The sequence below is a fragment of the Eucalyptus grandis genome, chromosome 1 (assembly GCF_016545825.1).
Source record: "Eucalyptus grandis isolate ANBG69807.140 chromosome 1, ASM1654582v1, whole genome shotgun sequence".
Lineage (NCBI taxonomy): Eukaryota > Viridiplantae > Streptophyta > Magnoliopsida > Myrtales > Myrtaceae > Eucalyptus > Eucalyptus grandis.
Genome location: NC_052612.1, coordinates 13,826,038 through 13,842,055, shown reverse-complemented (window position 1 = coordinate 13,842,055; position 16,018 = coordinate 13,826,038). Strand labels below are relative to the sequence as shown.

General features: G+C 43.4%; 3 protein-coding genes across 4 annotated transcripts; 2 read left to right on the top strand and 1 right to left on the bottom strand.

Moving 5' to 3' along the window:
* Positions 1–59: 59 nt before the first annotated feature.
* On the top strand, positions 60–3,075 carry LOC104432699 (mannan endo-1,4-beta-mannosidase 6). 2 transcript variants are annotated; one of them, XM_010045205.3, is made up of 8 exons: positions 60–119; positions 202–282; positions 430–686; positions 928–1,204; positions 1,363–1,557; positions 1,675–1,797; positions 1,937–2,148; positions 2,459–3,075. In XM_010045205.3, exons 3-8 carry the CDS (start codon positions 520–522, stop codon positions 2,892–2,894), a joined length of 1,410 nt encoding a protein of 469 aa, XP_010043507.2. In that variant the 5' UTR covers positions 60–119; positions 202–282; positions 430–519; the 3' UTR covers positions 2,895–3,075. The 2 variants fall into 2 exon arrangements, with proteins under 2 accessions (XP_010043507.2, XP_039159361.1); XM_039303427.1 differs by lacking the exons at positions 60–119; positions 202–282 and having other exon boundaries at positions 396–686.
* Positions 3,076–5,138: 2,063 nt separating this feature from the next.
* LOC104432715 (40S ribosomal protein S12) lies at positions 5,139–7,883 on the bottom strand. The gene is made up of 5 exons (XM_010045226.3): positions 7,762–7,883; positions 6,872–6,914; positions 6,124–6,424; positions 5,899–5,964; positions 5,139–5,517 (listed from the first exon to the last, which is right to left on the bottom strand). The coding sequence occupies exons 2-5, from the start codon at positions 6,877–6,879 to the stop codon at positions 5,458–5,460; spliced, it is 435 nt and encodes a 144-aa protein (XP_010043528.2). The 5' UTR covers positions 6,880–6,914; positions 7,762–7,883; the 3' UTR covers positions 5,139–5,457.
* Positions 7,884–11,357: 3,474 nt separating this feature from the next.
* Positions 11,358–14,934, top strand: LOC104432722 (receptor-like protein kinase FERONIA). Its single transcript, XM_010045236.3, is given in 3 exon segments — positions 11,358–11,524; positions 11,786–14,351; positions 14,354–14,934. Coding segments are annotated over 2 exon segments (2,691 nt in total). The 5' UTR covers positions 11,358–11,524; positions 11,786–11,923; the 3' UTR covers positions 14,617–14,934.
* Positions 14,935–16,018: the final 1,084 nt, after the last annotated feature.

The window sequence follows — 16,018 nt, the reverse complement described above, 5'->3', positions numbered from 1 at the left end:
TTGCTGTTCGCCTTCTTCTGCATGCCATCTCTCTCTCTCTCTCTCTCTCTCTTCCCCGTTCTTACACGTGACCCCACCGCGGTGTCTTTCACGTTCACCTCGGAAAGCTCTGCCCACCGGTACGTTTGCTTCGGACCCCGTTCACGCGAGCTCTTTCGATAATCAGTCGTTTTATGTGATCTCTTCACTTCAAATTTTTAGCAACAAGCGCTGCTGAAAGCGACCCGGGTTGTCTTGAATCTTGATGATCTTCTTGTGGGCAGTCAGATTACTGCAGTTCTGGTAGGACCCTTTGATGGGAAAAACTTGTCTTACCAGTGATGTGCTATGATAACAACAATCTTTTGTCTTGGCTTAAAAGCTATGGAGGGGGGCTAATCCCCTCCACTTCACTCTTCTTGAACTTCACAGTTTTCCTTTTCCCTACAGGGAGGAAACTTTGCCTATGGATGATGGTTATAAAGAAAGCGGTGGCTCGAGAGGAAAGGGGTATCTGTGGTGGTGTTGTGAGTCGACGCCATGGATGTCGCGCTGAAGCTCCTGTTCTCTTGCGTGGTTGTTGTTTTCGTGGTGTTTGTGAATGACGGCCCGGCTGTTTGTGGCGGCGAGGCAATGGAGCCATTGGAGATGGTGGTGGACGGAGCTGAAAATCAATGCCCCTCCTTTAGCGGGAGCGGGAATGGGGGGTATTGTTCTTTGTTCTTTGTTCATGTTAAATGGAATGGTGCACGGTTGTGAGGTCAATTGTGTTGTTTTATTGCGCTATTTGCTTGATATGAGGCCACTTCCATACTGTTGTGCTTGTTAGGTGTTAATTCACAGTATCGTCCTGTCATTGATGATGATTTGAAGTATTTGCAGATGACCCGTGCAGCCCTTTTCTGGGTATGTAGCATCTTGGATTTATTGTATTTCCACGATGTTCAGTGCTTATCCAGGTGACACGGAAGATGATGCGTGGCCAATGGTCCAGAAGAAGGGCAACCAGTTTGTGGTTAATGACCACCCTTTCTATGTCAATGGGTTCAACACCTACTGGTTGATGGTGTTTGCTGCGGATGAGTCCACGAGAGGGAAGGTCAGTGAGGTTTTCCAACAAGCATCTGCTGTGGGACTAACCGTCTGTAGGACTTGGGCTTTCAATGATGGCCAATGGCGAGCTCTTCAGAAATCTCCATCGGTTTATGATGAAGTTGTTTTCAAGGTACCGACTGACCTACTAATTTTTTACCTAGGTAAAAGTGTGATTCTGTGGCCTCCCTGCTAATCGCTCAGTTCTCCAAGAGAGATAGATGGACAGCACGTTTGAATATGGAAATTAGTGGATTTTCAAAGTTTATCCCACTTTTTTCTGAATTTCAGGCATTGGATTTTGTGGTGAGTGAAGCGAAGAAGTACAAAATCAGGCTCATTTTATCGTTAATTAATAATTGGGAAGCTTATGGTGGCAAAGCACAATATGTCAAATGGGGCAAAGCAGCTGGCCTGAACTTGACATCGGATGACCAATTCTTCTCTCATCCAACTCTTAAGAGCTACTACAAGGCTCATGTCAAGGCAAGCCAGTCGCTGCTTTTTTTTTTCCCTTTCTCCATCCTCTCAATTTAGTACATGAGATGTGTGTCATTTGTTGGTCCGGATATGTTTGTGCTTACTGATAGGTGATTTATGCAGACTGTGCTTAATAGAGTCAATACGTTCACAAACATAACTTACAAGGATGACCCTACAATCTTCGCGTGGGAACTGATGAATGAGCCACGATGCACCTTGGATCCATCTGGCGATACCTTGCAGGTCCATTTTTATTAAAAATTAGTCACCTGAGGCAAAATGAATGATAGATTGCACTAGCATTTTCTGAAAGGCTCAAGTTCTTTGTAGGAAGTAAAATATTTCGTTGTTGCATATGTACTAACATGTGGGGACTTTCCAGGCATGGATAGAAGAAATGGCAGTGTTTGTGAAGAGCATTGACCCAAAGCATTTGGTAGAGATTGGAATGGAAGGATTTTATGGTCTCTCTACTCCTAACAGAGTTCAGTATAATCCAAACACATATGCACAGCAAGTTGGTACTGACTTCATTAGGAACCATCTGGTTCTGGGGATTGATTTTGCCTCTGTTCATATCTATGCAGACTCTTGGTAAGCACTAGGCACTGGTTGCGGAAAAACGTTCCGCTGTCATGGGAAGAAATCAATTTGGATTTGTTGCCTCTTTGGCTTGATATTAGAAACTTATAAACCTACTACTGATGTATTTATTTTTAGTAACTCAATTTGGCATTAAGAAGATATAGACCATGTTTTTCTTAATTATCTGACAAACTAGAAAAAAATGCGCAGCGCATTCTTTCTGCATATGTAGGATTGCACACGTGTGCTCGTTATGTTCATAAAAGAGCTTTAAAGTGGGTGTCTCCTACTAATTGAACGGCCTAATTCTTTGATGAAGGATATCGCCGTCAATCACGGATGCACATCTCACGTTCACAAAATCATGGATGGAAGCTCACGTTGAAGATGCTGAGATGTATCTCGGCATGCCTGTTTTGTTTTCTGAATTTGGAGTGTCTGCTAATGACCCTGGCTACAATTCGTCATTCCGGGACACGCTTATCAGCTTGGTGTACAAGACACTCTTGAACTCAACCAAGAAAGGTGGAGCCGGGGCTGGAAGCCTTTTGTGGCAGCTGTTCCCTGAAGGGACAGACTATATGGACGACGGGTATGCTGTTGTTCTTTCGAAGTCTCCTTCCACGTCAAACATCATGTCCCTCCATTCCACAAGACTGGCAATCTTCAACTCCGTGTGTTCTTGGCATTGCCGCTGGGGTTGTAAGAAGAAGGACAACATCTTGGATGCGTTCCTGTACCACGATGATCTGTAGCCTGATAAAGATTTGAGTGGAAAAGTAAATGCTTGGATGACGTGATCTAAGAATTCCTGTAAAATAGTAGCAAAGCTCTTTATAGATGACTAAATAATCGAAGGCCATCAGCAACTTGATAAAATACTTTGAATTGGCCTTTTTTTGCCATGAGTGCAGATTATTACATATTCTCCAACCATATGATTGCTAAAACTTCACTGGTTCTGTTGTCAAATAAGCACATATGATCACAACACCAACTTGGCCTTCTTCTGGATGGATGGACTGTCCATTCATATGTGTGGCTTGGTCGAAACCTGTGTATGATAATACCTCAGAAAGCCGAATATCTATAAATTGACTTCACCAACTTAGGCAATGTCGTTCGGTTCAAGAGGTGAAGACCCTCATGGGCCGCCATAAACCTCTCCCGAGAGTTGTAGCAACAGCAGCAGTAATGGTAACTGAATTGATATTGCAGAAGCACCGCCGTTAACGAATCCCAGATGCCAAAATGCCAAAGTAGTTGTGGAAACCTCACCATCCCATGTCATGTTACCGCTGATAGCAACGGCTGTTACTTGGCCATTCCTTCCGGGTCATTTCACGTCTTCTGCGGTAAGACTACCGATCCTCCAGTACCACACTGGTATAGAAGAAGCAGCGAAATCTGAATAGACAACATTTCTTGAGGTGATTGGATGTAACTCCTCTGGTGACTACTGCTGTTTAAGTTTTAGCCCCTGGCTTAAGCTTGCCATATTCCTATATCCAACACCAAGAGCAGGTTCATTGCTATCCTTATGATACTTCGGCATTCTTCAATGATCGAGATGGGGGAATGTGTTTTCGGATGCATGGCCCTCTGCAAATACCTAATGGACGTGAATAACAGCTCATGTTCCAGTATCGGCTGCTGCAAGATACGCATCCTGAAAGAATCATTCAATTACAGATTTAAGTTTCAGGAGCCATCACAGCCACAAGGATTCGAAGGCTTTCAGTCCCTGCAGCTATTCTTTCTTAGCAGACCATGGCTTTTCCAACTTCTGTGTGGGCAATCTCTCGAAACTCAGATTCACGGAGGTCCCCCTAGTTCTTTTACTGGGCAACTGGGAACTAAACATGCGAGAACGCCGAGAAAAGCAAGACAAGCTACAAATGCGAAGAGTTTCGCATTGTATCCACGCCGAAAATGGAACCGGACATGATTGCCATCGTTTGCAAGGTTTTGCAAGGCAATCCTTATTTTGCGAATGGCTGCCGAGGTACTCTCAAATTATCATTTCTCAGCTGGCTACCAGCAGTGAGGTTAGCTCACTCGACCTTTGTTTTCTGAGAAGTTTAGTTCCATCTCTGGTTGTTTAGGCCTTTGTATATGCAGACGTCAACTAAAAGGCCCTGCCACATGAATTGTACCAATCTAACAGGCCGTCCAGCAGGGTACGAAGTGGATGGAATGAATAATGGAACAGGCAGTACACCTACGCATACCGTTCGGAAATACAGGTTCCGGTTTTGGTTCTCTGATATGGACCTCCGTTAGCAACAGATCCTCCAACGTTCCTGTTTTTTTTTCGCGATGCACTTAAAAAGCGAACGTCTTTCGGTGAAGAGAAACATCGATATCTATACTGAAGCTTGACATAAAAGATCACATCTAAGCAACTAAACAGAACCTATTAGTACTTTCAATTTCATTCGTCAATGCCATTTCAAGTTCTAATTTCTAAATATCTTTATCGATGATTCAGTATCTTTTTCCCTCATCCGCAAGGAATCAACCCTCACAAATAGCGCAAGAACCTTTAGTAGCTACTAAACACCTGCTAGGTAGCGAGGTATAAAAACAAACAGTGCATAAGGAGATTCAATCGTCGGTGACTCCACGTTCACTGTAAAACTTGATACTTATTTGTTTATTCCACTATCCATTACTTTTTTTCTACTTAAGGTTCCCTTCATTAATCATCATTTTCTCTGTTCTTTATCACACTTAGCAACTTGCGAATTATAATACACTTTATCACATTTCTATTCAAATAATATTGCCCAACAAACAATCACTTGAATCATCGTCTATAAAAGGATGACTATTGCGAAGGACCATCACATGCGAACAACACAGCCCCATTGCGAAGGACGATCACATGCGAACAGCCACAGCCTCGGCAGGCACATAAATAAACTACAAGCAGAAGCACCACCATTAGTTTCACAGTGGACCTTATTCTCTTGGACAATTGAATTGACCAAAAAGTCTAAAGTTGGAATGTTGGAAGATCGTGTACAGATATAATGATCACGCACAAAAACAATCAACCATTAGTTCTGAGAGAAACTCGGAAATGCTAATAATCGAACATGTCAAAATGTTGCAAATATTGATAGGAAGAAAACAAGACGACAAGCCCTTAAGACATTTGAACGCTCTAAGTTGCTCGATCAGCTCAGGAAGATGATGAAGAGATGCATAAGATAAAAATGTCCACTGGTTTACCGTCTCCTTAAAAAATAATTAGAAAAATCTCATCACTATCTAAGAAAAGCCTCTCTCCAGATGCCTCAAAGCTTTCTAATCTCAGTGAGACTTGACATACTCCATAACAACATGACGTGCCTCGGTCTCCTCCCCAAAATCCTGCAAATTGATCAGCTTTCTTTGAGGGGATAGAAATGGCAATAATAACAGAGATTGCATCAATATAGAAAATCATAAGCAAGCATGATAAAAGAACATTATGTCTGTTTTAATCTGCACTTAAGAGTTTCAAAATAGTACCTAAGCCACTGATAATGATCATTAAGAAAATCTTTAAAGGACTGAAACTAGTTAGCTTGTATAATCTCCTGACAATGCAAATCAAAATAAAGCCCAACAAAACATTTTAAAGCTAGTTCCAGTTTTGCCAGCTACAGTCTACCCCTTTTTGGGAGTCACAAAAGGAAGACCAATACCAAAACCATATAAAGCAGGAGTAAGCTATTTTGAATAATATAAGACTACTGTACAACAAATTACCTTTACAACCACGCAAGAACAACCAACAACCTTCCTTGCTTTCCCCTCAGAATCAATTTTACACAACTGTACAGATCAAATGGAAAATATTACTAAGCATCAAGACGACAATGAAATTTCAACTAACAAACCAGGCTTCACTGAGATAAACATACGGATTGTCATTGCTGCACAGGTAATAAAAAAAGTTGCACAAATAAAAATTGAACAGGGGAGCTAACTTACACCAGCCCACTCTCCAAGAGTCTTAGCGCTAGGGACATTGATCAGGCTGACATTATGCTCATTGCATAGCGCCTTCACCAACTTGATATAATCAGGCTGGTTGCAGTCCTCCGCTAGTAGGCAAAGCAGTCCAGCATGCTTTTCAATGGCCTTGGCACCTTCGTGGAGACCGCGTACAAGACCACCATGGGCCAGGGACTTCCTCAGCACAAGTTGTAAAGCTGTATTGAGATCCATGGGCTCACCCAAAGCTGGAGCCGCAACCGCAACCGCAACCTCAGGTGCCGGAACATCTTCCTCTCTGAAAGCAATACAATTAAAAAATAAGCAAAGATTCATACAATGGACCAAAAATATTTTAACAATCGAGTTAAGTACTTAATTATAGCAAGACAAAAGCAAAATGAGAATAGATTAAGCAACATCTTCTTCTCTGAAAGCAATACAGTCAAAAGTAAGCAAAGATTCATGCAATGGACCAAAAAAAAATCTTAACAACTGAGTTAAGTACTTAATTATAGCAAGAAAAGTTGCAAAATGAGAGTAGGTTAGCCTAATTCTTGATTAATTTCTCTCTTTGAGGGAAAAAAGAAACTACTAAATAAGGCCCCATTGGATGATCTGAAACATTATGAGGTACATAAATCTTCCCCATCTCACTGTTCGCAATGAAACATTACATTACTCTGAAAAAGAAAAAAAAAAATCACGGAGAAGAAAAAGAGAAAAACAGCTCAAATTTACATACCCTGACATTCTTCCACTTGGTGCTTAGGCGAGATATTGCCTTCCTGATGCAAAAAGGACATTACATATCAGAATATAGTTACACAGATTTTGCCACTACAGGAAAAATATGAATCCCAAACGACAGTTCCCTCAACAACTCTGCGCGTCCTGGAACAGAGTGAAAACAGAACACGAAGTACAAAACCGTATCCTTATGGATGTAACATCGATTGAACTAAACCCATCAATCACAGTCGATAACACACATAAATCCACACAAGCATCAACCTTTCAACTAATATCTTTCCCCGTTCATAACCGCAAAAGTCAAGCAACTTCACTCCAATTCCAAATTGCAAAAGCCCCACGCAAAGCGATATCGCCTTTCAGCAGTCATCACATTGCATCGACACTTCAATCGCAAAGAAGCAGCATGAAAACGAAAGAGTTACGCTTCTGTATCTAGGAGTCGAAACATGTGCTAAGGCCGTCATTTGACACACGTACACTTCATTAACCCAAACGCTAAACCTCAATTCACGAACTTCGAAAAACTAACAACGTCGAAAGACGAAGCTTTCGTCTCGCCCTTAGCCAACCAGATCAGACAAACACAAGATACTAAGCCGACACGACGCGTAATCAAAGCACGTAACGCAGTAAAAAAGAAGCATGAGCAGCTCCGCGAGAACGCCGATTCCGGATTCGGACGCTCGATCGCGTCGCCGCTCGAACGCTGACGACGCGGTCTAGCGCCGCGTCGGAGCGTCTCGACTTCTCGATTCTATAACGAGCGATGCGGCGGGGATCAGGACCGAAGGGTTTCGGAGCCACCGCAGCCGCCGGGGCTCAAGCGCCGAGCGAGCAGCGACTGCAGCGAGACGGAACTAAGGAGGAGGCGGGACTTACTGACGGAGGAGGTCGCCGGCGGCGGCGGAGGAGGAGGAAGGAAGAGGCTGCGGATCGTCGCGCGGAGGAGGGGACGGGAGGGAGGCTGGAGCGAGCAGTCGGAGGAGGGTTAAGGAAGGAGGAGGTTGCTAGGGTTTTGACGTCGTGAAAATGGGCTGGGCTTGCCCAACCGCGGACGCATTAAGAGTTTTTTTTTTTTTTTCTCTCTTTTTCTTCTTCTTTATTTTTTTAATTTTATTTTTTGTGTTGTATTTTTTATTTTATTTTTTTACAAATTTCATCATGTACTCTTAGCTTCTTGACAAATATATTTATATTTATACATAATTATTTTTGAAAAAATTGTGTTTATTAAACTTGCGTGCATGTATGAAAATAATAATTTTCATAATTATAATGGTCACAATATGATACATTCATTCATCTTATGTATAATTACAAAACATCAAAAAGTCATATTTCGTAAAATCTGAATTTGCCCACTCAATCTTTCGATCATCTCTTTTTGAGTAATTGTTGTCCTTTTCCAGTAACATTGACTCTATCATGGTGTTTTACTTCGTGTTGTATTGGTTGGAATCATAGTAATTCCACTCTCTGTCATGCATTCTATTGTAAGTGGCAAGATCAAATTTTCTCTCCACATAATCTAAATGTAGTTACAAAAGTAGATATTTTCTGTAAACATGTTACCTAGGTACTCATCTAAATGCAGTTATAACTATAATTCCATGTAATAGAAAGACCATGGCAATGCGCTCTAATTGTCTTAAAAAAAAATTTGTGATATTTTCTTCATGTTCTTTTTGTTTACAACGATAATTATATGAGGTGACACATTGACGTGATCAATATAGATGTCACATCAACAATATCTATCCAAGCATTTGACGAAAGGACTAATGCTGCCCAAATTATGCATAAAAACAAAAAAGTTTGCAGACGACATCGTATGAATTGAAAAAGGTTAAGCGATCTCCTAGGTCATTTGCCCCTAAAATATGATGCATCCAATGGGCAAAAGTCACTTACAGCATAATGGATTAGAAATTAGGGTTTAGATACATGGACCAACTAGCTCGAGAGCCCAATTCCGCCCGTCCAGTTTGGATAAGCTGTTTTGGGCATGGATAAATCTGGGCAGGGCTCTCGATCTTTTTTTTTTTTTTGGTTGGGCCAATCCGAGGCCTGCAGCCTTCAGGCTTGAGAAGCTCAAGCCTAAAATGGTCTGGATTGGCTTCTCATATCTCCTATCCGGTGCTTGCTGACGTTCTCCGCACCATATAAATTCAGACGCATCTGACATAAAGATAAGGATGGAAAGTCGATATGGATATAAAATTTTAAAAATTAATTTAACAATTTTTATGCACCAAGTAAACCCTATCTCAAATGAGACTTACCATCCTTAGCATTTGATTTGATACAGGAGGTAAGCAATACTTCAAGTAGGAGTTCAAAAGCTTATCTGACGTAGATCATATCAACAAGAATCCACAAAAGGGAAATAAATTTTGTCGCACAATTAATTCATGTGTTTGATGTGGTATATAGCCTTTATTGAAAATGAATGAGTAGTTCATTCAATGAGTCGATCTTGTCATGAAAGCTTGAATTCGTATTCAAATTACAGGACCACTCAATCATATTAATCTTTGAGGCCACACCTAAAGTCTTATTTGATACACGTGGACATAGTAGTTTGTGTGTATTTATATGGATTAATCTAGCTACATGGTTCGAATATCCCTTATTATGAAAAGTAGTTCATTTAATCAACTTCGAGCATCTCCTCCGAGACACCAATTGCTCGAAAAATACTCCTCCACAGGCCAAATGAAAAGGAACCGCCTCTATGGTCGGGGGCGAGCACCCTCGTATGGTGTAGGTTCGCATGCCTTATGTCGTCAGGGATCTCGTCCGACACCGGCTGTGACGCCATCATTTGCCGCGGCCCAAACTCCTAGCCCCGCCGCTCCTCCGTTGCTAACGAGATCCCTTAATCAATCGGAATTCATGAGGTCATCCGCGTCGATCGAGCCGATTCATCCCGGAGCTTGGCCCCCGATCACCCCCCGTGTGCTGCAACTGATCAACTCCACATTCGACCTTTCGAGATATGCTAATTTTAACCCAAAGTTTACAACGTGCATCGTAAGAAAAAGGAAGAGCCAATCCATTGGCACCGATTGCTCGGCCTCGTCTCTCGTATCAACAGCCTCTCTTGACACACAAGTTTCTTTTTTTGGTAAAAAAAAACACATTTTGATATCACTTGTTACGAACACAACGTTCAGATTCGCACGTCAACGAGATCTTTGGCGTGTTTATGCTTTCTTGTCATGTTGCGCACCCTCTCGCTCGCGTTTCAGAGGAATATACCAACGCCGATAATAAAAAGAATTCAAAGGATGATTACAAATGACTCCACTACTGCACCTATTTATATAATGTCAATGCTACTCCTAATAAATAAACCAATGTCAGAACTAGGTACTCGCCCCACTGGATGCTTCCTAACACGAAAGTCTTACATTCATCAAGGTCCATCCCCTCCCTTGAATACATATTGGATTATTTTTGGAGAAATTATGCCATAAATCATAAACCTATTATACAAATACTAGTTCGATTTTAGATTTTTCAATTTTGTCAATATAATCCCCGCCCAATTTTTGTTGGAAATTGATGATGTGGTAATATGTCACATATAAAGATTGGCGACAATGGAATCACTACATCAATAGTTTTCGAGTTTATAATTAAATGGATAAAATTGAAAAATTTAATATTCAATTGATATATATATGATAAATTCAAGACTCGACTGGGAAAATTTCCTACCGGCTGCACCACACGAGCCGATCACATCCTTCAAGATAAATGCACTTGGGTTTTACTTGCACTCTGATCTTCCACGTCTAGCCTGGGCAATGCACTTTGATCATACATAGGTGCCTATGAGTCCAGCTCGACTGGGCCACGCATGGGCGGCTCTCGATCAACCCGTGTCAAGCTCACGGCACCTAGTCGGCTTTGGTCGCGATGACACCCGCGCAAGCCACCACGCCAATTTGAAGTGCGAAAACCATCGTTTCCACACACGACATTACCCCCGGACAACCCATCAAACCGCATCAACCAATCAATCAAACGCACTGCGAACTGGGCACAACATTTCGAAGAAGTTGGCAGGGAAATTTAAAGAAAAAAGGAAGGAAAGAGCGGGAGTCGGTGACAGCTCGTGACGAGCAGCGCGGCACCAGCTTTGCCACCGGCACGAAAACGACAATTAAAAATCCGCCGTTTTCATGTTAGCGTGTCTTGCCAGCCCGACGCGGACGCGTAAATGCGGTTCGACGCGTCCAGCTTCAAATCAATCATCAAGTCGTGGCGGTATCCGCTATTCCGTCGCCATCCCGAGGGCATATCTGTCATTCCGCCTCCACGAACTGCCCCCCCACTAATTTTTAAGGCAGCACTTACTTGCTTCCATTTAATTAAGCCTGGTTTTTTTTTTTATATTAATTGGAAAAAATTAAATAAAGAAAGGGACGATTTTTGACTAACCGAGCAAGTGAAGAAAAAGCCTTTCGCCGATTTTCTCTCAGCTTATTCTTCTTCTTCTTCTTCTTCTTCTTCTACCTGCTCTCTCTCTCTCTCTCTCTCTCGATCGATCGATCTTGGAGCTCGGGCGAGTTCTCCGCCAACCCATCCGGGTCGACTCACCGAGTTCTCTTCACTGTTGGCTGCTCCACCTCAGGTAGGTAGATCCTTTAGCATTTTCAAGATTCAGCTCGGGATGCCTTGGTTTCTTTAGCTGTTCTTGGTTTTTTCTTGGCTTCCGGATGTCGCATTTGGCTTTCTACCGGTCACTATGCTCGTCGAGTTTTGGTGGGTTTTTTGAGATGGGTCTGTCTGCTTGCTTGCTTGTAGTCTCTCCGCTTGTGAAAGTTCGGAAATTTCGGAGGTTGGGGCTGATGGGTCTTGTTCTTTTTCTAAGCTTCCATTGATTGTTGTTCAGGTTCTGTCATGAGCTGAGATCGAGTTGGGTTTTGCGTCTTGCTGTTGGGGGCGTTCCTGGCCGGAGGATCGCGGGATCTTGGAGCTGAGAGTAAGTTCGTTCCGAATTTGAGCTGAATCTGTTGGTCTTTTCGAGTCGATGAGGATTACGGCGGCGATTAGCTCCGGTGGGAGGGCTCTAGTGTTCTTGTGCTTGTCTGCGTCGTTTTTGTTGGTGGTTTTGGGGGATGACTATAAGCCCGCCGATCGAATCCTGCTGGATTGTGGGGCGGCTTCGCAGACTACAGATGCCGATGGCCAGGTGTGGACCTCGGAGATTGGTTCCAAGATCCCGGCTTCTACTGCCAACGCCATCATGGCCACAGCCGCCACGCAGGACCCTTCGGTGCCCCAGGTCCCGTACATGACTGCGAGGATTTTCCAGTCTAATTTTACTTACAGCTTCCCCGTGGCATCAGGTCGGAAGTTTGTCCGGCTGTACTTTTATCCATCTGTGTACAATACGTATAACGCGTCCAATGCCATCTTCTCTGTATCTGCTGAGGGTTATACTCTTCTGAAGAACTTCAGCGTGGCCCAAACCACAGAAGCTTTGAACTTTGCATATGTTTTGAAGGAATACTCGGTCAATGTCGAGGGGGAGACACTGAATATTACTTTCAGTCCGTCTAAAAACTATGCAGGTGCATTTGCTTTTGTTAACGGGATCGAGGTACAGTCAATGCCTGACATCTATAGCGCAACTGATGGAAGTACGATGATTGTTGGTCTGAATGCTCCCCTCACCATCGATAACACCACAGCTCTTGAGACTGCTTATCGATTAAATGTGGGAGGTCAAGACATCTCTCCGTCTGGTGACACAGGACTGTTCAGGTCCTGGTATGATGATACTGCTTACATATATGGTGCTGGTATTGGGGTCACTGAGACTGCTGGCCCGAATATGACGATTCATTATCCTTCATCCATGCCTACTTATGTCGCTCCTGTTAATGTATACTCCACTGCTAGATCGATGGGACCCAATGCAAGCGTCAATCTGCAATACAACCTCACTTGGATCTTCTCTGTTGACTCTGGGTTCAATTACCTGATAAGGCTGCATTTCTGTGAGGTAGCTGATGTCATAACAAAACTAAATCAGAGAATGTTTGAGATCTTCATCGGCAATCAAACTGCTGACAATCAGGCTGATGTAGCTGGATGGACAAAAGGCAATGGAATCCCTACTTATAGGGATTATGTGGTACTTGTAACAGATGGAGGTTCGCAGCAGGATTTGTGGCTTGCCCTTCATCCAAATACGGCTTTGAAACCTCAGTATTACGATGCGATATTGAATGGGGTGGAGATTTTCAAGCTCAGTGATGCGTCTGGGAATCTTGCGGGGCCTAACCCTATTCCTGCGCCGAAGCAGGATGTAATCGATCCCTCACGAGCTAGACCACCATCAGGCTCTGGTAAATCAACTAATCAAACGGCAATTATTGCAGGAGGGGTTAGTGGTGGAGTTGTTTTAGCCATAATCATCGGTCTTGTAGCTGTTTTTGCTTCACGTCGCCGTAGGCAGGGGAAGGATTCAAGCGCAAGTGATGGACCATCCGGCTGGCTTCCTCTCTCTCTTTATGGAAACTCGCACTCTGCGGGTTCTGCAAAGACGAACACTACTGGTAGTTATGCATCATCCCTGCCGTCGAACCTTTGCCGCCATTTCTCTTTTGCTGAGATCAAATCTGCCACCAAGAACTTCGATGAGTCTCTCGTCCTTGGAGTGGGAGGCTTTGGCAAAGTGTACCAAGGAGAAATCGATGGTGGAGCGACCAAAGTGGCAATCAAGCGTGGAAATCCCCTCTCTGAGCAAGGTGTGCATGAATTCCAAACTGAGATTGAAATGCTTTCAAAGCTACGCCATCGTCATCTTGTTTCGTTGATCGGGTATTGTGAAGATAATTGTGAGATGATCCTTGTCTATGATTACATGGCCTACGGAACTCTCCGTGAGCACTTGTACAAGACCCAGAGACCCCCTCTCCCGTGGAAGCAAAGACTTGAGATTTGCATTGGAGCTGCTCGGGGGTTGCACTATCTCCACACTGGGGCTAAGCACACGATCATTCACCGTGATGTGAAAACTACCAACATTCTTTTGGATGAGAAGTGGGTGGCAAAGGTCTCCGATTTTGGTTTGTCAAAGACCGGTCCAACGTTGGATCACACGCATGTCAGTACTGTTGTGAAGGGTAGCTTTGGATATCTGGATCCTGAATACTTCAGACGCCAGCAATTAACCGACAAATCTGATGTGTACTCCTTCGGAGTTGTGCTGTTCGAGATCCTCTGTGCACGCCCTGCATTGAACCCCACACTGCCGAAAGAGCAAGTCAGTCTAGCAGAATGGGCTGCTCATTGCCACAAGAAAGGCATTCTCGAGCACATTATGGATCCTCATCTGAAGGGGAAAATCTCGCCGGAGTGCTTCAAAAAGTTTGCCGAGACCGCAATGAAGTGCGTCAACGATCAGGGCATCGAGAGGCCATCAATGGGCGACGTCCTGTGGAACCTCGAGTTGCCCTCCAGCTGCAAGAGAGTGCAGAGGAGAGCGGCAAGGGCTTCGGGGGAGTGGGCATGGACGACGGGGCTTTTGATGCTGCGGCCTGCAAAGGGAAGAAGGATCCCGACGTATCCCCTGGCTTCGACAGCAACGTGTCCGACTCAAGGAGCAGCGGGATGAGCATGAGCATTGGCGGCCGGAGCCTCGCCAGTGAAGACTCGGATGGGCTGACCCCGAGTGCTGTGTTCTCTCAGATCATGAACCCCAAAGGGCGGTGAAAAAACTAGGACACTGCCTCCCATCCGCCTCCGCAAAATCTCTAAGGAGACACTTGCCACTGCAAAATTGTCGAGCATTCACGACACGTTTTGGGTTTTCCTCGATCTTTTCTTATTCATTTAACTTGCTGTCAAAATTCCATCTTTTTCCCATCTTTTTTCTGGCTTCTGATATAATCCTATATTCTCCAAGGCAGTTGTAATTTGTTTAGTAAATTTTATATATGGTCACGAGGAGTGTAAGATAATAATATGTAACTTTTGCTAAATATCTCCTTTAAGTTCTATCCTTGGAACAAAGCATGTTATTGTTTTCTTGAACATTCTTTTGTCAGTTCAGCCATCTTTCTTTAGTTTCTGTCCTGTTGACTTTTGTGGGTAAGGATGGTGTCGTGAACCCCATTGATTTCTTGCCTCCGGACACATGGGTGGGTCCTGACGACGTTTCGCGCATTATACAATCTGCTGCCCGCTTTCTTTTCTATCTTTTCTGGGTGTAGGACAGCGACTTTGACGTTTCCATCTTCCAAGTTGACGAAAGATGGGCTGGACCAGCTTGGCATATCGTGGGGGCGGCATCTTTCGCAGCTGTATGGTGAGTGGTGAAGTTCGTCCGGTCTTCTATTCGTGTCGGGAATCGTTGCTTGCGTCCAGGAATATTTAGACCTGTTAAATGGACGGATCGGATCGGTTTGGGCCGGATCGAAAATGGTTCAACCCAAGTTGATCCACTTAACCTATTTTGACTTGTTTGGTAACTTATACCTTACTCGACACTTGTTAAAAGACTACCATTAGAGAGAGATGGGTTGGGTCTAAATCCATTTAGCATATATATTATGTAAGTCTATAACACATTTAACAAATAGAACTAGCTCATTTAATAATTAGGCTCATTAAATATGGATTTTTTTTTGTCTTATTTTAACTCTCAATTTATTTTTAGACTTTTAACTTATTTCTTTGTAGAGTGTGTGAAATTAAACGTCTCTAACCTCAATTCTTGCCAAGAAGGGTGGTCAGTAGAGCAATCCGTAATGATTAATCAAATATGGATTAAGAAGACTCATTTTGACAGGTTTATCATAATCATCGATGATGTGAAACCAACGTGTGAATTGCACTACGTTCCCCATTGGGTCATCAATTTAGATCCGAAGAACACGAAAACGAGTATTCTATGTAAGTTAGGTTGATGGTTGAAAAGCAACTTTCAAGAGCGGAAATCTGAAAGTAAAAAGATGGGACCAAATGGGGGGAGACCTTTTCCAACAGCGACAGGCGAGAGACTCGGTCTCCAGATCTCTCTCCCCATTTGATTCCCCTTCCGGGTCCCCTTTCCCACTGCTTTTCTCGCCCATGTATAGCCCCCTCATCTCGCTGTCCTAAATTTTCATCTTTT

What these genes read in the sequence shown, in the direction of transcription:
- LOC104432699 (XM_010045205.3), top strand. Translation starts at nt 520, where the DNA reads ATGGATGTCGCGCTGAAGCTCCTGTTCTCTTGCGTGGTTGTTGTTTTC. An exon ending in ATGATGAAGTTGTTTTCAAG is followed by an intron (nt 1,205 to 1,362) that starts GTACCGACTGAC and finishes TCTGAATTTCAG; the next exon opens with GCATTGGATTTTGTGGTGAG. An exon ending in CATATCTATGCAGACTCTTG is followed by an intron (nt 2,149 to 2,458) that starts GTAAGCACTAGG and finishes TCTTTGATGAAG; the next exon opens with GATATCGCCGTCAATCACGG.
- LOC104432715 (XM_010045226.3), bottom strand. An exon ending in CTCTTGGAGAGTGGGCTGGT is followed by an intron (nt 5,965 to 6,123) that starts GTAAGTTAGCTC and finishes TGATCTGTACAG; the next exon opens with TTGTGTAAAATTGATTCTGA. An exon ending in GTTCTTGCGTGGTTGTAAAG is followed by an intron (nt 5,518 to 5,898) that starts GTAATTTGTTGT and finishes ATCAATTTGCAG; the next exon opens with GATTTTGGGGAGGAGACCGA.